A 23,584-nucleotide genomic window follows, 5' to 3' on the forward strand; every position below is an offset into this window, starting at 1 on the left:
GCTCCAGTTTTAGTAAATCTCCCACATTGGGACAACCATCCAAAGGTTGCCATGAGTCAACGCTGGCTCGACAGCACAATGCAGCCCAATAGGGGTTAATAAGAATTCCATGTTATAGGATATTGCTGTCAAGCAACATGAAAAGCCAAAACCACCAGTTTGGAATCTACACGGTTAACCAGGGGAAGGTGAATTGAGATCTAAAATGAACTATGTTATTGTTATCTGAAGCCTTGACATCAACTTGGACATGTCTGCCTCGTGTGAGCTCCTCCAGCTGCATAAGATGTGCTAAAGTTGTAACCGCCACTTTCAGCTAGCTTGATGAGTGATTACCGCTTTGTGCAAAAATAACATTAAATTGCAGCAAGCCAGCATTTTTTTCTGCACCCTGGCATCTGTCCATAGTCTCATTATGGATGAGGCATAATTCAAAAACAAAAGGATGAGTTGTAGACGGGGAGAGGGTCATTTATTTTACCATAATAGATTACAACTGGAATCCTGCCATAGATGCCCATTACTTTCTAACTACAACACTGCATATAAGGTTAAGAAAATGAATCTGTAAGCAGAAAGTACACAGCAGTGACCTGTTTACAATTCTTGTAGCCGTCTTAAATCCATCCACTCTTAGTATGACCAATATTAAAGCTTTACATCCACAGGTCCCCAATACTCAATGGCTGAGGGGCTGAGACTGCTTAACTATAGCCATAGCAGCAAACACGGCTGCTATGGAGCTTGGGGTGCATGGGGGCCTCATTATGGAGGCTATTGCACCAAAGATTGGTTTTCTCCAACATTAATCACTTTAGCCCCGGAAGATTTTACCCCCTTATTGACCAGAGCACTTTTTGCAATTTGATACTGCGATGCTTTCACTGAAAATTGCGCGGTCATGCGGCGTTGCACCCAAACAAAATTTACGTCCTTTTTTCCCCCACAATTAGAGCTTTCTTCTGGTGGCATTTGATCACTTCTGCGGAAACTCTTTTTTCCTCAGTTTAGGCCGATATGTATTCTACATATTTTTGGTAAAAAAAATAAAAAAAAATTGCAATAAGCGTATATTGATTGGTTTGTGCAAAAGTTATAGCGTCTACAAAATAGGGGATAATTTTATGCCATTTTTATTTTAATATTTTTTTTTTATTCTTAGTAATGGCGGCGATCTGCGATTTTTAGCAGGACTACGACATTATGGTGGACACATCGGACAATTTTAAGCCCTTGTACACACGGTTGGAAATTCCGACGGAAAATGTCCGATCGGACCGTGTTGTCGAATAATCCGACCGTGTGTGGGCTCCATCTGACTTTTTCCGTCGGAATGTCCGACCAACAAAGTTTGACAGCTGGATATAAAATTTTCTGACAACATGATTCGATCGTACTTTGTCCGATCGTTTGTAGACGATCGGACAAAGTGCCACGCATGCTCATATCAAATTACAAGACCAAAGCTATTGGCTACTAGCCTGAACGTAGTCCCATCATAACGAACGAACGTCATCACATTCCTAACGATCAGATTTTCCCTACAACTTTGTCTGACCGTGTGTATGCAACACCAGTTTCGGACTAAATCCGACGGATTTTGTTGTTGGAATGTCCGACCGCGTGTACAAGGGCTAACACCATTTTGGGACCACTGTCCTTTATACAGCGATCAGTGCTATAAAAATGCAGTGAATGGGGTTAACCACTAGGGGGCGATGAAGGGGTTAAGTGCGTCCTAGGGAGTGATTCCAACTGTGGGGGCGGGGGCTTTCCAGTCACATGACAGTGATCACTGCTCCTGATGACAGGGACCGGTGATCTCTGTCATGACATAAGCTAGATTGGGGAAATGTTCTGTTTACATAGCCACTTCCCCATTCTAAGGCTCCGTGACACGATCGCCGGTGGACAGAGTACGCCGGTCCCTCGGGCACGGTCAAGCTGTACGCAGGGGTGTGCCGCACGTGCCTGCTATCCCCGGCTCTTAAAGGGGACGTACAGGTACGCCCATTTGCCCACCGCTGCCAATCTGCTGACGTATATCAGCGTGCAGTTGTTGGCAAGTGGTTAAGGTAATAAACCTCTTCAAGGTGTAATGCTAGCTTTGGTAAACTGTATTTAAATTCTAAACAAAAATGTGATGTATATTAGTTTACCAGTCCTTAACAGTGGTGACTGCATTGGTTTTCTTTTTTCTGGTTTTTTTATTTTAATTTCACCTGATGATCCTACCAGTAATACACTTCCTTTTCTAGGGTGACAACCCTCACTCACTGTACTGTATCAGGACAACATAAATTGTATAAGACTACTTGGAACCTCCCCCTGTCCTTTTGTCCATAGATGGAAAGGATCTTATTGCCCTCAGAAAATATAAAAATTTCCAAATGCTGCAATAAATAACTAACATGCCGTGAAGACTTGCAGCAATCTGTGCATCTCAGCAGGGATGAAACTCTAAGTTTATGACAACACTGGAGATGACTGTAATTTGCCTCCAAGCTTGTTGCTGATTTCTGGGAAAAGCATTGTGCCAATTTCAGGCGCATGGACATTTTTGGAAAGCTATATAAACAGTAACAGTACTGTTGCCATGGTTGCAATAGAGAGGAATTTATAAAAATTGGTTGCGCAAGGATTATATATTGTATGTTGTATCAGTTCCTACTCTTTAACCACTTGCTGACTGCCTGTAACAGGGTTTACTGCTACAGGGCATCTTTCCTGTGCAGAATCACAAAATATATATTATATATATATATATATATATATATATATATATATATATATATATATATATATATATATATATATATATATATATATATATACACACATATATATACACACACACACACACACACATATGCACACACACGATTCTGCACTTCTGCCTGCAGGGGGCACGCATGCACCACTAATGGGCCGCTTCCGCGGTGACTACTCACAGCAGAAACCATCTGTACACACAGGGAATAAAATCCATCACTTCCCTTAGTAAAAGCAGCACACACAGTACACAAACACTGACTAGGCACACAATTTAACCCTTTGATTGCCCCAGATGTGTAACCCCTTCCCAGCCAGTGTCATTAGTACAGTAACAATGCATTTTTTAGCACCGATCACTGGTTCCCGACAAGTGTCAAAATTTTCAGTAGTGTCAGTTAGTGTGTGCAATATTGCTATAACTTTTGCGCAAACCAATCAATACACACTTATTGGGATTTTTTTTTTTTAACCAAAAATATGTAGCAGAATACATATTGGCCTAAATTTAAAGACATATGATTTTTAAATTTTTATTACTGCATATGTTTTATAGTGGTAAGTAAAAAATTGTTTTTATTTCAAAGTTGTTTATTTTTTGCGCCATAAACAAAACACAAACACAGAGATGATCAAATACCACCAAAAGAAAGCTCTACTTGTGGGGAAAAAAAAAAAAAAAAGATAGATTTCATTAATGGACCATGTTGCATGATCGCACAATTGTCAGTTAACCACTTCAGCTCCGGACCAATAAACACCTTAAGGACCAGAGGTCTTTTTGCAATTTCGCACTGCGCTGCTTTAACTGGTAATTGCGCGGTCATGCAATATTGCACCCAAACGAAATTTGCGTCCTTTTCTTCCCACAAATAGAGCTTTCTTTTGAAGGTATTTGATTGCCTCTGCGATTTTTTTTTTTTGCGATATAAATGGAAAAAGAGCGAAAATTTGGAAAAAAAAAGATATTTTCTTCTTTTTGTTATAAGAAAAATCGAATAAACTAAATTTTAGTCATACATTGAGGGCAACATTTATTCAGCCACATGTCTTTAGTAAAAAAAATGTCAATTAGCGTATATTTTTTGGTTTGCGCAAAAGTTATAGCGTCTACAAACTAGAGTACATTTTCTGGAATTTACACAGCTTTTAATTTATGACTGCCGATCTCATTTCTTGAGGTGCTAAAATGGCAGGGCAGTACAAATCCCCCCTAAATGACCCCATTTTGGAAAGTAGACACCCCAAGGAAATTGCTGATGGGTATGTTGAGCCCATTGAATATTTATTTTTTTTGTCCTAAGGGATTGAATAATGACAAAAAAAAAAACTTTTTTACAAAAAGTTGTCACTAAATGATATATTGCTCACACATGCCATGGTTATATGTGGAATTGCACCCCAAAATATATTCCGCTACTTCTCCCGAGTATGGGGATACCACATGTGTGGGACTTTTTGGGAGTCTAGTCGCGCACGGCACCCCGAAAACCAATCACCACCTTCAGGATTTCTAAGGGTGCAAATTTTTGATTTAACTCCTCACTACCTATCACAGTTTCGAAGGCCATAAAATGCCAAAATAGCACAAAACCCCCCCCCAAATGACCCCATTTTGGAAAGTAGACACCCCAAGCTATTTACTGAGAGGCATGTTGAGTCCATGGAATATTTTATATTTTGCCAAAAGTTGCGGGAATATTACAAACTTGGCACAAAGTTGTCACTAAATGATATATTGCTCACACATGCTATGGGCAGAAGTCAAATTACACCCCAAAATAAATTCTGCTGCTTCTCCCGAGTACGGGGATACCACATGTGGGGGACTTTTTGGGAGCCTAACCACGTACGGGACCCCGAAAACCAAGCACTGCCTTCCGGATTTAAATATAAAATGCTACCAAAAAACCTGTTAGCGATGGCAGGGATCAGGCCTGAATCTGCGATCGCTGCAGTTATGTGTTTAGTGTTTTGTAAGTGACAGTGATCGATCGATACTGCACTTGGGTGGGCTGGGCAGAGGGGCAAAACGCAGGTGCCAGCAGGTATCTGGGCTGATCCCGCTAACAATGCGTTTTTTTGGAACCCTAAACTGCTGGGGACGCTAGTATAGATCTGATCAGATCAGATATTGATCTGTTCAGATTCTATAGCACTACGGGAGGTGTATGCTTTGCGTGTGGGTGTTAGCGGTACTGGCACTAACCTAGCGCTGCCTGGGGCGACGCAGACCCTGACCCTAAAACCTAATTGATATCACCCGCCGGGTGATCAGGGGGTTAAACCTTTATTGGGTAATAAATGGTGGGTGCCCTGATGCTATAAAAAACAAACTAACCAGAGTCACCCGTAACACTTATACGGTGATCAGTGGTGAAAGGGTTAACTAGGGGCAATCAGGGGGTTCAAATTTTTATTAGGTAGTATATGGGGGTCCCTGGCGCTATATAAAAACCTGACGGGGAACCTAAATAACTAACTGGCTAACCAGCGTCACCAGTGACACTTATACTGTGATCGCTGGTGAAAGAGGGTGAAAGTGTTAATTAGCAGCAATCAGGGGGTTAAAACCATTATTGGGTAGTATATCGGGGTACCTAGCGCTATAAAAACCCGGCGGTGAACCTAAAAAAATAACTAGCTACCTAGCGACACTGATGCAGCAATCAGAAAAATAATCGCTTAGTGACACTGGCAAAAGGGGGTGAAAGGGTTAACTAGCGGAAATCAGGGGGTTAAAACCATTATTGGGTAGTATATCGGGGTACCTAGCGCTATAAAAACCTGGCGGTGAACCTAAAAAAATAACTAGCTACCTAGCGACTGTAGCGACACTAATGCAGCGATCAGAAAAACGATCGCTTAGTGACACTAGCAAAAGGGGTGAAAGGGTTAACTAGCGGAAATCAGGGGGTTAAAACCATTATTGGGTAGTATATTGGGGTACCTAGCGATATAAAAACCTGGCGGTGAACCTAAAAAAATAACTAGCTACCTAGCGACTGTAGCGACACTAATGCAGCGATCAGAAAAACGATCGCTTAGTGACACTGGCAAAAGGGGGTGAAAGGGTTAACTCTAGGGGCAATCAGGGGGTTAAATCTTTATTGGGGGGTGATAGGGGGCTACCCTGGACCTAACACTAACTGTCCTGACAGTTTTTACTGTCACAACTGACACTGAATGCATTGATCAGTAAAGAAATGATCAATGCAATCAGTGACACTGTGACTGGGGGGGGAGGGGGGGCGATCGGGGGGGGGGGGGGGTTTGTGTGCCTGTGTGTACCTACATGTCAGTGTAGTGTTGGTGCACACTTACTATTAGTCTTCTCCTCGTAGTCCCGTCAAAAAGACCGCCCCGAGGAGAATGACATCACTTCCTCCTTCCTGTGTAAACAATACACAGTGGGAGGAAGCTTCTCATTGGCCAGGAGCGATCCAGAGGGGGTGGCCGAAAACCAACGGCCATCCCCTCATCACGGAGCGCTCCTGGAGCGAACCGGACCGCCGTATCCAGCGGGAGGGGGTCCGATCGGACCCCCCACCCGCTGGAAGGCAGGCACGTACATCTACGTGATTGTGCCTGCCTGTGCCATTGTGTTGACGTACATTGGCAATACGGCGGTCCTGAAGTGGTTAAAGTAGCGCAGTGCTGTATTGTAAAAAAAAATAGCCTGGTTATGAAGGAGGGTAAATTTTCCAGGGCTCAATTGGTTAACAAAACTCTTGGCTAGTTATCCCTGATCTGAAACTATGGAGTTTTCACTTTTGCAACTTGTACTAGAAAATGACAGCTTGAATCTTATGCTTAGAACACGATGGAGGAGATTTACCAACACTGGAGAGTGCAAAATCTGGTGCAGCTGTGACTAGAAAATCAATCAGCTTCCGGTTTTGAGTCTTTTGGGTTCACAATGAACGCGGGTTTGAAATTGTGCAAGTTCAGCTGAACTCGCACGATTTCAAACTGGCATTTCATTCCGACTCCGGGGGCGGTTTTTAAAACATCTGGGCAGGTTCAAGCACAGATATCGCCTCAGAAGTCGCCAAAAGTACTGCTGGATCTACTTTTGGGAATCGGCGCAGTGCCGCAAAGCCAGTGTCTCACCGATTTGGACGGTGCCGTTGCCGGCAACAGGCTCCAATTTAACATGTCAAATCAGCCAGATGTGAACAGGGGCTTATTGTCACAGTTTAATTGAACAAGCTGACCTTAGAAGCCGATTGGCTACCATACACAGCTGCGCCAGATTTTGCCCTCTCCAGTTTTAGTAAAGCAACCTCAATGGGTACCTAAAGACATTAAAGATGTCATACTTGGTCTTGGGTTATACACCATTTGTGTAGACTGTGCAAGGACCCTGTGGCATTTAGGGACCCATGCTGATGACATATGGGTTGGGTGAGTGCTAGTGTCCATCTCACTGCACAAAGGCTTTGATACTGCTTACTTGTAGTGCAGGTGAGAAGCAGAAGGTATTCTTCATAAATCTCACATCATTTTCTCCAATTTAGTAAGGAGCCCAACCAATGTCCATTGCCAACATCATCTACTGTTTGGATTCTCTCTGCTCCCACCTTGCCATAGAGTGTACGCTGCATAAAGTTGGGCCCCACTCTTGTTGCCTTGCACAATTTAAGTGCTTATGTTAATGGGCATTCTTGTTAAAACCGCTTTCATTTGAAGGCAACTGTATGCATTTGAAGGGAAAATGCAGCTTGTTACATCCAACATATTACGCCTGAAGTAATGCAGTGCATTGCAAAGCAGGTCAAACGCGGCCTCTGAATGGTAATGTGCATTGTTCCAATAAGGTTAAAGGCCATTTGCTGATCTGCATTTGATGAGCATTTGAAATGCACATCAAGCACAGCAAAGCAACACCCTTGTACACAAGCTCTAACGTTACTTATGGAGCTTAAAAGGAGCATGCCATTTTTATATAAAATAAATAAAAATTATATATAGAAATATAGATATAGTAGGTTTATTTTAACAGTGAGACAAAAACAAAAAAATCCAGGGAAACACATTTCACAAAAACTTATCAATTGATTTGCATTTTAATGAGTGAAATTATTATTTGGCCCCTTAGCAAAATATGTCTTAGCATTTAGTGGCAAAACCCTTGTTGGCAATCACAGAGGTCGGACATTTCTTGTAGTTGGCCACCAGGTTTGCACACATCTCAGAAGGGATTTTGTCCCACTCCTGTTTGCAGATCATCTCCAAGTCATTAAGATTTCGAGGCTGCTGTTTGGCAACTCGAACTTTCATTGAAACTCCACAAGGTGAGATCTTGCATGGAGCCCCAGACTGAGGGAGATTGACAGTTTTGTGTTAATTCCATTTGCAAATAATCACACCAACTGTTGTCACCCTCTCACCAAGCTGCTTGGTGATGGTCTTGTAGCCCATTCCAGCCTTGTGTAGGTCTACAATCTTGTCCCTGACATCCTTGGACAGCTCTTTGGTCTTGGCTAAGGTGGAGAGATTGGGATCTGATTGATTGCTTCTGTGGACAGGTGTCTTTTATATAAGTAACAAGCTGAGATTAGGAGCACTCCCTTTAAGATAGTGCTCCTAATCTCAGCTCGTTACCTGTATAGAAGAAGCCTGAGAGCCAGAAATCTTGGCAATTGATAGGGGATCAAATACTTATTTCACTCATTAAAATGCAAATCAATTTATAACTTTTTTGAAATGCGTATTTCTGGATATTTTTGTTATTCTGTCTCTCACTAAATAAACCTACCATTAAAATGATAGACTGATCATTTCTTCGTCAGTGGGCAAACGTACAAACTCAGCAGGGGATCTAATACTTTTTCCCTAATTTTATATAAATAAATCAATATATCAGTCATATACAATTCATATAATATTTATAATTTGAAGGGTTACCACACTTTCGTGGAAAAGCAAATGAAAAAATAACATAGTATATACACAATTGTTATACAAGTAATGTTGTAAAGTTATAATTAAAAAAAAAAAAAACACACCTTTCTGCATCTGCTCTAATTTTCAGTAAAATACAGTACAATATGGCAACCTAGAAGCATTCCTATACCATTAGTGTACGGAATGCCCGCAGAAATGCAATTTCCTGATTGTGTGATTGGTTCACTGATTTTTCCCGAAGTCTGCACTAAGATAAAAGTCAGATTTAAGGCACCCCCTGCAATAGGAATTTCAGTTTGGGTGAGTTACTCCAAGGGTTAAAATTCTTATAAAAGGATGCCGACCCTGCAACTTTCCTCAGAACACAGAGGGTGCCGAGTGGTTATAATGAACCTAAACCCCCCCCCCCCCATTGAAATCAGTTTGAACGGGACATAGTGAAACAAGCAGCTAATTCTACAGAGCAACAACAATTAGGAATATGCAACAAAGTTTGTTATCTCTGCAAATATACATTGATCATCCAGTGGCGTTAGGCTCGGTTCACACAGTGGGCGGCACAACTTGCAGCGCCGCGACCTGTATAGAAGTCAATGCAAGTCGCCCCAAAGTAGTACAGGAACCTTTTTTCTAAGTCGGAGCGACTTGAGTCGCTCCTATTAGAACGGTTCCATAGTACAGAACGGAGCGCGACTTGTCAGGCGGCGAAGTCGCCTGGACAAGTCGCCCCTGTGTGAACCGAGCCTTAGGCTGGCCATACATTGTACAATTTTCCTTTAGATTTACCAAAACCATATAATATGGGAGGTCAAACCTAAACACTTTCAATTTGTATGCAATCAGGTAAGCCCTTGCACCACATAGTTGAAGGTAAATCTAAAGAAAATTGAATAAGAAAACTGTATAATGTATGACCAGCCTTACTCTTTAACCGACCGCATGTACATCTGCAGAATGGCACGTGTGCAAATGGGCGTATATCTGTATGTCCCTTTGAATTTGGCGCCGTGTGCCCCCACCGCATGCTCCATGAGCACGCCCGCGGGTCCTGCAGACTATATGTCCACCAGGTGCCCGTGATAGTCTCACGGAGAGGCAGAACGGGGACATGCCTATGTAAACAAGTCATTTCCCCATTCTGCCTTGTGACAGGACAGAGCTCTACTGCTCCCTGTAATAGGGAGCAGTGATCACTGTCGTGTCACTTATAGCCCAGCCCCCCCACAGTTAGAATCACTCCCTAGGACACAATTAACCCCTTTATCGCCCCCTAGTGGTTAACCCCTTCCCTGTCAGTGTCATTTACACAGTAAGCAGTGCATTTTTATAGCACCGATCATTGTATAAAATGACAATGGCCCCAAAATAGTGTCAACAATGTCTGATGTGTCCGCCACAAAAAAAAACAAAAAAACAAAAAATAAAAATAAAAAACACATTTCGCCGCCATTACTAATAAAAAAAATATATAAATAAAAAAAATAGTAAAAATGCCATAAAACTAGCCCCTATTTTGTGGATGCTATAACTTTTGCTCAAACCAATATTTTCTTACTGCGAATTTGTAGAATAATAAATATCAGCCTAAACTGAGGAAAAATAAACGTTTTATATATTTTTGGGGGGATATCTATTACAGCAAAGAGTAAATATTGCTTTTTTTTCCCAAAATAGTCGCTCTTTTTTTGTGTATAGCGCAAAAAGTAAAAACCGAAGAGGTGATCAAATATCACCAAAAGGAAGCTCTATTTGTGGGGAAAAAAGGACGTCAATTTTTTTTGGGTGCAATGTCAGACAACCGCGCAATTGTCAGTTAAAGCGGCGCGGTGCCAAATTGCAAAAAAATGGCCTGGTAATTATGCAGCCAAATCTTCCGGGGTTGAAGTGGTTAAGAATAGGTATCAGGTGATCTCCGCGCCAGAACAAAGTTGCTCTGGCCATGGGTCTAGTTGGCCCATCTAAGAATTGCAGCATTGCAGACAGTAAGGACTCAATCAATCAATGACTCAGCACAGAAATACGATCAGCCTATCCCCAATGTGATGCAAATTGAAGTAGTATTTAGAGACATATAGATAGCTGGCAAGGGCACAAAGAAACGGTTAGATTGGAGCAATTGTGTTTAGTTCTGAAGGATGGAACTATAAAAGGACTGAGCCTGCAAAAGAGTAAGTACATGGCAGCAGTTGCTATAAACAATCAAGGAGCACAAAGCCGGCAGACAAGGGGAATTGACGTACTGTATCTTTTCCATTTATTTGTTTCAGCCAGAGAATGTTCAATGAATGAAAAAAAGTCTACATTATACTTCTTTTCAGAGCAGGAATGTGGGTGGTTACCTTTTAGATGTTCTATCAAGAGCCTAAAGTGGAGCAGTCAATAAATGCAAGAAAATAATTGCGTACCAGCACTTAAAGTGGAACTTCACTCTCTCATTCAACATTATTTGTAATCCCAGCGCTGTTAGCATTAGTAAATACATAGGAAAGTACAGTGGTGGCTGGTGCTCAACAATGGGGGGGGGGGGGGCGGAAAACGAACACCTCCCTCTAGGCCAATAGGATTGCTTCTTCTTTTGGCCAATGGGGAATCAGGTTTCAGGACCTGCTTCCTCATTGGTAGGGAGGAGAATCAGTGTGACAATAGCGAATGTTCATTCGCTATTGTCACACAAATGGGTGGGCTCTTGGAGCACAGTGTCCCCCGAGCCCACCCATTTTTTGAAGCCTATTAGAGACTCAGGCTCTAATTACATGCTTAAAAAAAATAAAATTTATAAAAACGAATTGGAATCCATGCATCCGGCGACCCGCATGTAGAGTAGGGGGGCCATAGGCATGGATAGGGGGTAGCCCTATAGAAATCCCTGAACAGACAGGCCGCTACTGAGAAAGTATAATAGATTTACTTCTTTTAAACTCTGTTGCTTCCTGGTTTCTACATTTAGGCAAATTATATCATAAATCCCAGGAGTCTTTGAGGGGGAGATTCCAAGATGAGCACACCCTCCTGCCTGCATGCCTTAGCTAAGGCCAGATGCATTCCAGGAAATAAAATGCCATCTGCCCTTACTCAAGATGGCCAGAAATGCTAGAGGGGTGTTTTTTCTAAGCGATTTCTCAGCAAAAAAAAAAAAACAACACACACACCACATGAAGACCCGGGTGTATGGGCGAGTTTGCTTTGACTATTATACATGAATTAAATAGGATTTATAGTTTGCCGTCGCTCATATGCAGAGTAGTTCAGCTTTAAAGCTGAGCTCCGAGCAAGCTTCTTTACACATAAATTAAATACTTCTATATGAGCCGTTTTACTTCTGTCTTTGAAATGTCCCTTACTGACATCCTTTTGGTCTAAAAATCCAGAGATTATAGCTTCCCCACCTCTTCAGTACCTTCTCAGCCAATAGAAACATGTCTGTGTGTACTGTGTGATTGTATACTGTGTGTGTGTCATGGGGGGCCCCATGAGTTGTCAGTCCGCCCCTGCCCCCAGGAGAAGCGCACTCCTGGGAGATTACCTTGCGGGTGCTCTCCCGAGTCCAGCAATCGGCATCCATAGAGGCCAAATGCAGGACTCAGCCCCGCCCCCCCCCCCCCCCCCGTGCCTGCATCATTGGATTTGATTGAAAGCAGCGGGAGCCAATGGTTGCACTACTATCAAATCAAGAGTCAATTGGGAGAGAGGGAGCGCATGTCACCGCCAACAGAATTACCTGGCAGTGACCAGCCCCTCCGTTTTAACCTTTTTTTTTTACTTTACTGCATAGGATAGGATGCATTAAGGTGAAAAAACACTTGTGTTTACAACCCCTTTAAAAATGATAAATACTCCAATGTTGGCCACAGTCAGGCCTCAACTTGGCTATCCAATGGGGAACCATGCAAGCCAATGATCTCTAGCAATGATATTTACAGTGGGTTAAATGCATGCTAATTAAAAAAGCTTTTTGGCCATGCTTCTCTTGTGGGTCACAGGAGCGCACTATTGCCTGCTATCCACTGATGTAGCAGAGGAGCTCCAGGCTCTGGAAGGATCCCTACAATATTGTCGGGATCCACCCAGGTGCTTGATTGACAGCTGGCTCTGCTCAGTGCAAGGCTAGGGTAGACAACCTCAACACTCTAGCTGTGGTGAAACTACAAATCCCATCATGCCTCTGCCTCTAGGAGTCATGCCTGTGATTGTCAGGGTCTTGCAATGTCTCATGGGACTTAGTTTCACCAAAGTTGGAGGGCTGAGGTTGCCTAGCCCTGGCTTAGAACCTGCCCCTCTCCCTTGCCTGGCGTTCCAGTCAACGATGGAGGAGCAGATCCAAGAGCTATTACTGATAGTCACTGCTCTCCAATTGGTCTCTCAGGTCTTGGGGCTGATGTGGGACAGCTGCAACATAAGATGACTATGGAGGGGTTCCCCCCCCCCCCACAAACCCATACTTAACGTGCTTAAAAATCACACAAGGTCCTTTAGCAGCAAGCAAAAAAAGGGAACCATGAGCTATTACCTAAAACTAATGCTGTATCTTGGCTTGGGCCGACTAACAAGGTCCAGGTCTAGGGCAGCACGGACGGAGTCTCCACCGGCTTGCGCTGCACTGTTAGTGTAGCACCAGTCTTATAGGGCATACTGGGCTGAGAGGCAAAATTAGTCTAGTGCCCCCATAAAGCCACCGCATTGCTTGCCGTATGCCGCATCAGTGGGGGGGGGGGGGGGGGCGCTGCTTCTAATTTTGACTGTCCTCTCATCCTTGACCACAAACCTTCCTCACTGTGCTATATGTTTTCTGCTGCTCCATTGGAATAGACATTTGTGCTTAAAAGTAGAACTACAGGCAACAGTTTTTCCATTTTGGATAGAATAAGGGAGGGTTATAGCCCCTGTCAGGTTTTTTTTTTTTTTTTTTTTTTTTTTTAACATCCATGTCCCATTGCAGAGATTTCCCTTCACTTCCTGCCCCATAGCCAAACAGGAAGTGAGAGGAAATCTATGCAAATTAAGGGAATCCATCGCCATACCTCCCACCCCCCCGGCCCTCAGAACTAGTGTCCCCACCACTCAAAAATTTCAGGGTGGGTCTTAAAACAGCAAGAGGTGTGGCCTTGGCAGGAAGGGGTGGGTCATATTTAAATTAGGGGGGTGCACGAGTTTAGTTAGGCCCAGGGCAGCACAAAACCTAAACACACTGCTGCCTATAACGTCATTGGGTTGTAGGTCTTGCCCTTTTTCTCCCCCTCTGGTTAAGGTGCTCAAGGCAGCCTACCCCTCTGCCTCAGCCCTTTACTAAAGGAGTTGGGAATCTTTACACAATAATTTCAATAAATATTCCCTTCAATTATCCAATCATGTAAAAGCATTACGTTGAATACCCAATCATGTGCAGACAAAATAAGTAAACCAGGGTTTGTTGTTTTACAACCACTTTAGTTAAATCAGCCTCTATGTGCCCATCCACTCCACAATATCTTCATAAGACAACTAAAGCAGGGAGAATGCTTGAAGTTTCTGTTAGATCACTGGATGAGGTTTTTATTCTAGTTTATAGGAGAAATGGATGCACACAAGCAGGAACCGATGAAAATGGCATTTAGAGGCATTGAGACATGAACGGTGTCAAAGTCAATGGAAGACATTGCTGAATCACCAATGTACGGCTCCGCACGGTCAATAAATTAATTTACAAGCTCAAGCAATTTTTATAGGATTAAAAAAATAATTTTTTTTTTTTTTAACTCTATTTTTATTTTAATTTTTTTTTGCATTGCCTGGTGTATTTAAGGCATTTTACAAAAAAAAAAAAAAAAAAAAAAAAAAAAAAAAAAAAAAAGAAAAAGAAGAATAGTTTGAATACTTGAACAACAACTGCATCTAATTATTTGTAAGTGCAAAAAAAATAAAATAAATAAAAAAATAAAAAATGTGTAACATACCTCTTATAAACAAAATATGCCTATACATATGCTAAAAAAAAAAAAAAAAAAAAAAAAAAAAAAAAAAACAAACAACAAAACCCCACACAAGGTTTTTAAAACTGTCAGGATTTTTTTTTTTTTAATGTTATTTTTGTATCATGATCAAGCATGATACAAAAACAACATATGTCTAAAAAAATAAAAAAAAAGAAGAAAAAAAAGGGGCAAAATAAAAACTTTTGGGGATTTTTTTTCTCTTGTACGTTACTTTTATATCCTGATCAAGCATGATGAAAACTACTCAGTATTATACTTTTCAGATTACACACTATTAAGTTGTTTTACACTATATTACCAAAGGTATGGAGATGGCCTGCCTTTATAACATGAAATTTAATGGCATCCCAGTCTTAGTCTGTAAGGTTCAATATTAAGTCGACCCACCCTTTGCAGCTATAACAGCTTCAACTCTTCTGGGAAGGCTGTCCACAAGGTTTAGGAGTGTGTCTATGGGAACGTTTGACCATTCTTCCAGAAGTGCATTTGTGAGGTCAGGCACTGATGTGGATGAGAAGGCATGGTTCGCAGTCTCCTTTCTAATTCATCTTAAAGGTTTTCCATTAGGTTGAGTTCAGAACTCTGTGCAGGCCAGTCAAGGTCCTCCACCCCAAAACGCTCTCATCCATGTCTTTATGGACTTTGCTTTGTGCACTGGTCCAAATCATTTGGTGGAAGGGGGGATTATGATGTGGGTTATTTTTCAGGGGTTGGGATTGGCCCCTTAGTTCCACTGAAGAAAAAACTCTTCAGGCGTCAGCATACCAAAACATTTTGGACAATTTCATGCTTCCAACTTTGTAGGAACAGTTTGGGGATGGCCCCTTCCTGTTCCAACATGGACCTTGCTTTGTGCACTGGTGCGCAAAGACATGGATGAGCGAGTTTTGGGTGAAGAAATTTAACTGGCCTGTACAGAGTCCTGACCTCAACCCGATAGAACATGCTTCTGGAAGAATGGTCAAACATTCCCATAGACACACTTCTAAACCTTGTGGACAGCCTTCCCAGAAGAGTTGAGGCTGTTATAGCTGCAAAGGGTGGGCCAACTGAATAATGAGCTCTACGGACTAAGAGGCATTAAAATTTCATGTGCATGTAAAGGCAGGTGCCACAATATTTTTGGTAATATAGTGCATCTTTGCCCTTTGCATGTTCTAGTACGGGGCAACACTTTTGCTAGGATTGTACATAGCCCCTGCACAAAACCAAAGTAATCATTTTAGGTATTCCAAGGAAATACAAAAACAAATGAAAAAAATAAAAAACAAAACCAAAACAAAAAGAAAAGCAGTTGTGCTAAAAAGGGCTGTTATGGCTATTACTATTTGAATCTTTGTGGCAGCTGTTGTTCATTAATTATAATGAAGACAGAAGGTAGTCATTGAACAATAAATGCCTCTGGCTTTTATGGAACGTTTACAGAAAAATAAGAGACAATTAGGTTGAAATAAATAGCCTCGTTGGAGAACATTAATAAATATGTTTTCATATGGCTTAAAATAATTATGTTTTCCAAGCCTCCGGCATAGCAGTAGAAACCGTCAATAACTGCACATTTCGAGAAAAAGTCCTTCAACATGTAAGACTAAGATTAGTATACTAACAGGAGAAAAAAAAAAAAAAAAAACACCACCACCACACACATTAATTAAACAAGTTTAAAAAAAAAAATAAAGTTTCGGGACACACAGAACTTTAGTTATATTTTTCAGAAAGAACCATGGACTGCGCTGTCTCTTAAAGCTGACCTCTACATGCTAGATACATAGATTAAATACATATGGAATACATATATGAAGGCTGTGTTAACCTGCCTAAGTATTGCTCGCTCTATTAATCCAGTCCTAGTAATCTACACAGCACAGTCCTGCATGGAAGGCGAGAGGATCGGATCCATCTCTGCTGCAGTTATTTTCCATCACAGGACAAACACCAAGTCTATTTTAAGTACATACATTGCTTTAAATGAAAATGCATTTAAAGTGGAAGTAAACTCCCCTATCGTTTTCAGCCAAGGAAGCTGCCATCTTTGCCTCTGTTTAATCTTCAACTGCTATGGTGCTGCACATGTGATTTGTTATGACACCAGTCATTGGATGGTTTGATAGTTTGGCTGAGAGCACAGCCAATGTGCAGTTAGCATTCCCAGCATGCCTTTTTTTTTTTTTTTTTTTAACTGTTTAAATCGATGGGTTTACTTCCACTTTAATATGTATTAATGGATTACAGACCCTTCCGTGGTGTTGTTTTAAAGAATATTTCAAGCCAAAACTCTAAAATTTAGAGTTAGAACAAAGGTTTTTTTCTTTTGTTTAGTTTTTTTCCCCAGGGGGGAATACAGGATCTATTAATGCTGGCTGCTGGGGGATCCATTGTCGCTGGGGGAATCTATTGTTGTGGATGGGTCTTCTGTTGCTGGGTAGGTCTGTTGTTGCTGGTGGGGGATTTTTTGTTGCTGGGAGGAATCTACTGTTGAGGAAGGGGTCTATTGTTGCTGACTGTTGAGATCCATTGCTGTTGGGGGTGGGGGGGGGGGGTCTATGGTTACTGGAGGGGTCAGTTTTTGCTGGCTGCATGGGATCTATGTTACTGCTTTTCCTATTATTACATACAAATTACTTAGCACCACAAAATGATAGTTGATTCTGTATTCTCTGAAAGGGGAGATACTGGGGGGGGGGGGGGGTGTGATTAGTAGTAGCAGAACCAAGGGAGGGTACTCAGAAGTGAGTAGGGAGACAGAGGGCAACTCAGAAGAGGGGAGTGGGAGTACCCCCACATCAGCATGCTTGAGTTTATAGGTATTCCAGGCAGTAATGCTACATAAATGTGTACTTACTCAAGATGGCCGGGGTTAGCAAGGCTGGGGTGGGAGTTTTTCAATGTCATTTCTTAATTTATTAGTTAATGGTGGACAAACCATCAGAATAGGTCTGAAGAACATAATTTGTGTGTATTGAATGCGCCATCATAGCTATGGCATAAATCACAGGAAAAATTCAATAAAAAGACATTTAAAATGGACAAAGCCAATAACATTCCATCTTAGGATGAGAAATAAGTTATTCAAATGTGGATAGAAAATCATCTCAGTCTCAGAGTTAAACATTTTGTTGCTGTGATCATTAAAATCTAAAAAGCTGAGCATCAAGCAAAAGATTAAATACACGGATTAAAATACTCAATCTCTCCTCATCTGCCAATGGGTCTTTGCGCCCACATTCCCGATTCCTTTACATCTGTTGAACAGCATAACAAGGAGGGTGACACCACTATCATTGGCAAGGTATACAATGGGGTCACCTCTCCTCCTGCAGCCATTAAAAATTTTGATGTTGGAATGACAGGAAACTGGTAAAAAAAAAAAACACATATTCAAATCAGTTTTAAAAAAGGAAAAAACAAATTGCAATTTTTTTTTTTTTTTTTTTTTATTTGCTTGGCGTTCAGCTTTAATGCTTTTCACAGCATAAATCGCACCTAAAAATAATTAAATTCACAGACAATTTCTGATAAACAGGGTATCTTTCTTATTTATTAAAAACCTTTCTCAATCTTTAGTATATAATATTTTTTTTTTACAGAAATACAAAAAAAATTATAATAGCATAAAATCAAAGCAACCCCCCCCACCCCCCTCCCCCTTCTATTAACCAAAGTTAAAATTTCCTTCATATTAACCCTTCATCAGTCCTTCTTTATATTATTAGTGCAAACCCCATCAATGAAATTCTCCATTACATATTGTAAAAACTGCATTTTTTGCCCCTGGCACAGAAAGTTATACAAAAAAAACATCGTGGCTCTTACTGCACCTTTCTTAGCCCCCTAAAATAATGAGGGGATCACCAAGAAGCACAGTGATATAGGCAACGTATATATAAAGGAACAGTCCATTTTTTTTTTTTTTTTTTTAAGAGTCCATAGTATTCCATGGGAGCAAGAGTAGGACACATCCACTTTTGGTGGGCAGGTAAAGGAAATGATGGAACACAGTCCCTGGGAGCATTTGTAAGGGGACCTACATGTACAAGTACAGGAGATTCTTTACACAACGTCCTGTTCTTATAAAGTTGGGTTGCACATACCTGATTGAAAAGTAGAGTTATACAAGGGGAACTTGTCTTACATGTACATTGCAGTCTGGATGGCTCATGATGTCACTGAGGCTAGAAAAAGTCCAAATGAGTGGCGAGACATGGATAGTTAGAGATACACACTCTTCAGTTCAAAATTGGAACAAATAAGGAACACTCTGAAGTCCAGGTGCTTGAGGATACAAATACATTGACACCTCTTAGAGGAGTGTCACACATACACTGCAGTCCTGGAGATAATAGAGCCATCAGTCTGTGACTCCATGTCGTCATCCAGATAAGAGTTAATTTGTGGGTGGGGTCGAAGTTGCAGCATGGGCCCCACCTCGTTAAATCGTTCATCATCTTCATCATCTTCTAGAACTTTGTACTTCATCCTTTCCTCTTCATCCTCATCCTCCTCCAAAGAGGGACTCAGCCCACTGTCCCTCATTGGTCCAGGGCCTTTAAGAGGTTTATCCAACTCGCCGTCATCTTGGTAGGCAAATTCCTGAGAAGGCTTTCCAGTGCCAAATACACGGGTTTTTGGGTTGTAGGTACCTCGGTCCTGCTTACCATGTAGTCCTTTCCTCTTGATGACGATGAAGATGATGGCGGCCAGAAGGAGCAGGACCAGAATCACCCCGATTACCCCCCCTGCGATGGCTCCTGCGTTTGCCTGCGTCTGCATTGCGTGTTCTGGGTACGAGAGAAACATAGCAATACTGTAGCCTGCCTGAGTACAAAACAAACCATCTGCCCCCCACCCTGCCCAACATCAGTGTATCAGACTAGATAGATCTAAACTCTAAAATACATGCACAAACCAACATGGAACAAGTCAAGGAGGGAAACATGCAGTGTGATAGGACTGGGCTTAATGTTAAAGGCCAATTTGTTCTACATGCATATGAAATGAAAATAAAGATGCGAACACAAAAACACATGCAATTTTATGGGAACATCTTTGGCATATTACATAATATATACTGAGGACATGCACTCACGAAGGCCATACACACATACACACACAATCCAGACTTGAAAAATGTTGCAAACACACTGTATACATAAAAAATCCCACAGGCAAACAAGATCAATAGCCAAAAAGTTTTGGCTTATAGTTGGTACTGGATGTTTCACTCCTTCAAGATAACACTCAAACAAGCCATTCAACCACACAGTACAACATGCATGATCAACGCTCGAAATTGGTCAAAAGCTCTGGGTTTTATCTGGCAGTTTAACAGAGAAATTGTATTTTTAAAATTTTATGGAAACAAAGGACTTACAGACACAGCAGGATAACTCTGAATCAACAAAAACATATAACCACAACCTAAGTGTAGGAGAAGAAAAACTTCCCACCACACTCCCATGATACGTCAAATTCAGAATGTTGTCAACCATAGATCATATAAAACATGTAACCCTTGAAACATGCTATGAGTAAAAAACACAAAAATGTTCGCTTGTGCTTTATCATCATAACCTAATTTTGCTCACCGAGAAAGATTTTGACATGCCTACACCCATGTAGCATCAACTCTTATAGCGGCTGTACAATTGGGCCAATTGCAGCAAATTCCATGAAACACTTTTGGACATCTGGCCAAAACTTGCGCCAGATTTATTGCAATGTGTTCCATTGTGCAAAAATATGGCGAGGAAGAATTCACCAGTCTAAAAGGTCAACTTTCATTGAAGGCTTGTTTAATCCACCAGCATTGGGCAATGTTGCCCAACACAGTCCCAATTCAAGAACACAGCATTTTCCCCTCACATCCTATGGCTTCATTATAAAAAAAATAGAAAATAAAAATAAGGATTTGAACATATTGAAATTTTGCAAAGAGCAGCTCGTACAGACATGCTGTATCATATGATGCAGTGCAGCAATAAAACGCGGAAGTTTAGGAACCTTAAAAAAAATAAAAAAAATAATAAAAAAGGCACCACAATGCACGTTAAAAAACAAAAAAAAAACATTGTAGTTCAACATGCAATAAACCACAACCCTGCATGGGTTATGTGTGCAATATCACTGTTGTGTCAATGGGCCCCAAGATGCTGAAGGCCTGTAGATGTGAAGTTTCACTCCTTTCTGCTTAACTCCACCTTCTTTTATTCACGGTACTATGGTTGGTACAGAAGAGTGTGGAGTACATCTTTAGGACGTTCTTGCCATCAGGAGAAAGGACAAGGCAAAACTAAAGTTTTTTTATTTTATGCTGTTTTTATTTATGTCAAAACTATACAATTTACACATCAAGTGAACAGTGGTTTAGATGTGTGTGAATATTATGCAAGCAAGGCAAAATAAAATGATATACAAGCACTATTGATATGACCATTTGTACGTTAAGTCAACCATGGCATAAAATGTGCATGACAGCAATTAGCCAAAAATAGAATATACACTGTTAATATATGTGGGGGGAGCAAAGCCAGGGGGTCACCTATAAGTACTTGGCAAATATTCTGCTGCAGCTTTATTTGTACAGGTCATCTCTAGTGTATTTTCTTTTTTTGGCAACCTTACTCTCCTTGCATTTGTTTGAGAATTCAGTAATTTGCTCAGCTTCTAGAGCAGGCAGTGGGTTGCGTTGGGAACTCCAGGCAGACAACTTGCCATGGGCATCCCAAATAGTTAGTAGCTAGAACTTGCATCCATCTACCCAAAACCTGTTTTATCCAGCGCCGGCCTTTATAGGCTAGAACTGTAGCATAATTGGGCTTTAGATAGGTATACAGAATTGTTGCCTTTTTTTAGTAGTGGTTTATAGGATACAGATTTTTTTTTTTTTTTTTGTCGCTATTCACACCTGTGCAGTGAACATTTCAGACGTTGTGGAGCTATATGCTCACTGCCTATTGACACCAATTGTGAGTACTCGGTTTATAAGCTGCCTTAAAAAAGAACTATAATTTATAGGATAGCCATTATGAGAGTAATAGAGTGGCTGCTGAGTCAATGACACTGAACACGCATCCAGAAAATCAGGTCAGAACACCTGATCTGCTGATCCATCATGGCATCATGTAAATGGAATTCGGTAATAGAAGTATGGAAAAGTGAAGGTATGAGTAATTATTTCATTATCCTGAATTACCACGGTTAGTCAAATCCAGGCCATGGCACTTACTGGCTCTGGTTGGACTGCTTTCCAGGGCTGGGCTACTCCAAATCTGGCTCCATGGATAATGTCCAATGTATTGTGAAAAAATAAAAATAAAAAATCACACCAATGATAGTGGAAACTAAGATGATCAATTCATTTACTTCATATCATGCAATGTGGGAAGAGACAGCAGATATGTTTTAGAGACTCTAACACTCGCCGATGAGCTAGCCCTGATGAAAAAGGAGGGTAGATTGCAGGCAGCAAAATGTGTTGAATGTTTTATTACATGTTAATCCAATAAGGATTACTCCTCTTGAACTCTACGGTCTTTGGTGTGGAGCTCCTAATACATTCTTACTTCATAGAAAATTCTGAAGGCTACCATTGCTGAACCTTAAGATTGCTTATTAAAAGTTCCCTGGCTGTGATGCCGATTCTTTGCTTTCAATACAGTCTAACCCAGTGTTTCTCAACTCCAGTCCTCAAGGTGCCCCAACGGGTCATGTTTTCAGGATTTCCCTCAGGTGAAATGGCTGTGGTAATTACTAAGGCACTGAAACTGGTCAAATCACCTGTGCAAAATAATGGAGAGCCTGAAAACATGACCTGTTGGGGCGCCTTGAGGACTGGAGTTGAGAAACACTGGTCTAACCCTTTAACCTGGAACAGATATAAAGAATGCCCAGCAATGGTTGTTCACATAATTTTCTAATAAGAGAGTCACCTTAAAGTATGATTAAAGGCAAAACTTTTTTTAGTTTTGGATGGAGTGGAGAGGGATTAGAAAGCTTGTCAGTTTTTATTGCTGCGCTTGTGCCCCCGTTAAGGAGATTCACCCTCTCTATTTGTCCGATTTACCATTATCATTGAAAGTAAAAGAACATCCCACATTTTGGTTTTTCCCCAGAGAATGAAAAAAAAAAAAAAAAAAAAAAAAAAAAAAAAAAAGAGGGGAAATCTTCCAATGTGGACACTAGTTCTGGTGACCTGGTAATATCTTAATATGCAGGGGTTTTATCTCACTTCCTTGTCTCCACAATGGGACACAGGTGTAAAAAATCAAATGGGTTCTAACCCCCCCCCCCCCCCCTCTATCCAACAAAAGAAAAGAAATAAAACTAATTCTGCCAGTAGTATATGTCCCTTGTGCCGATTCCTCTTTTGGAAATTATAATCTTCCTCCACCTCCCCAATCCCTATAATCTTCGTGTGGCAGGGGTCAATACAACTAACAGGCTCTTATTGACTATGCTTAACCTTTCCACTCAGCTCTGCCTTTTAAAAAGAAGCCTTACTAAAGCTTCAGTGAATGTAACATGATCTATAAAATGGAGAGGGTGGGCCTTTCAGTCAGGCACCCATTCTCCATTCCTATACTGTACTCCATTCATAGAAGCAGTCGTATGATTTCTATGAATGGCAGAGCTAGGTGGAAAAAAAAAAAAAAAAATCAGGCATGGTCAGGATCACTCGATGAGCGCCCTGACAGCTTGCAGCTTGTTTGTTGTAGAGAAGATTGGGGGGGGGGGGGGGGGGGGGGGGTGTCAGGAACAGGGAAGTTGGGGCTTTTTATCCATTGCATCTATACAAGGATCACAAAACTAGCATCTTACAGTGGCAATCTATGCATTTTGCAGAAGAAAACACTGAGTAATAGACACTAAACAAAGCATACATTTATTGTTTTGGAAGGATTTATATAATCTGGATCTTTCTGTTCTAGAAACGA

At 41.2% G+C, this 23,584-nt stretch overlaps 1 protein-coding gene across 2 annotated transcripts in view; it reads right to left on the reverse strand.

Annotated features, from left to right (window-relative positions):
• NECTIN2 (nectin cell adhesion molecule 2) overlaps nucleotides 1–23,584 on the reverse strand; it is a 140,033-nt gene that overhangs the window by 38,372 nt on the left and 78,077 nt on the right. The window contains exon 6 of one of the 2 annotated variants that reach the window (XM_077457228.1): nucleotides 18,161–19,429. The exons of the other annotated variant lie outside the window; for it this stretch is intronic. Within the exon in view, the coding sequence (XP_077313354.1) occupies nucleotides 18,963–19,429 (467 nt within the window). The 3' untranslated portion in view covers nucleotides 18,161–18,962. Of the gene's footprint in view, nucleotides 1–18,160; nucleotides 19,430–23,584 lie in introns of those variants that run through there. 2 annotated transcript variants of the gene reach the window in all.

The sequence above is a fragment of the Lithobates pipiens genome, unplaced genomic scaffold (genome assembly GCF_037356315.1).
Source record: "Lithobates pipiens isolate NorthernLeopardFrog02 unplaced genomic scaffold, aLitPip1_a1.2 Scaffold_27, whole genome shotgun sequence".
NCBI classification, from domain to species: Eukaryota; Metazoa; Chordata; class Amphibia; order Anura; family Ranidae; genus Lithobates; species Lithobates pipiens.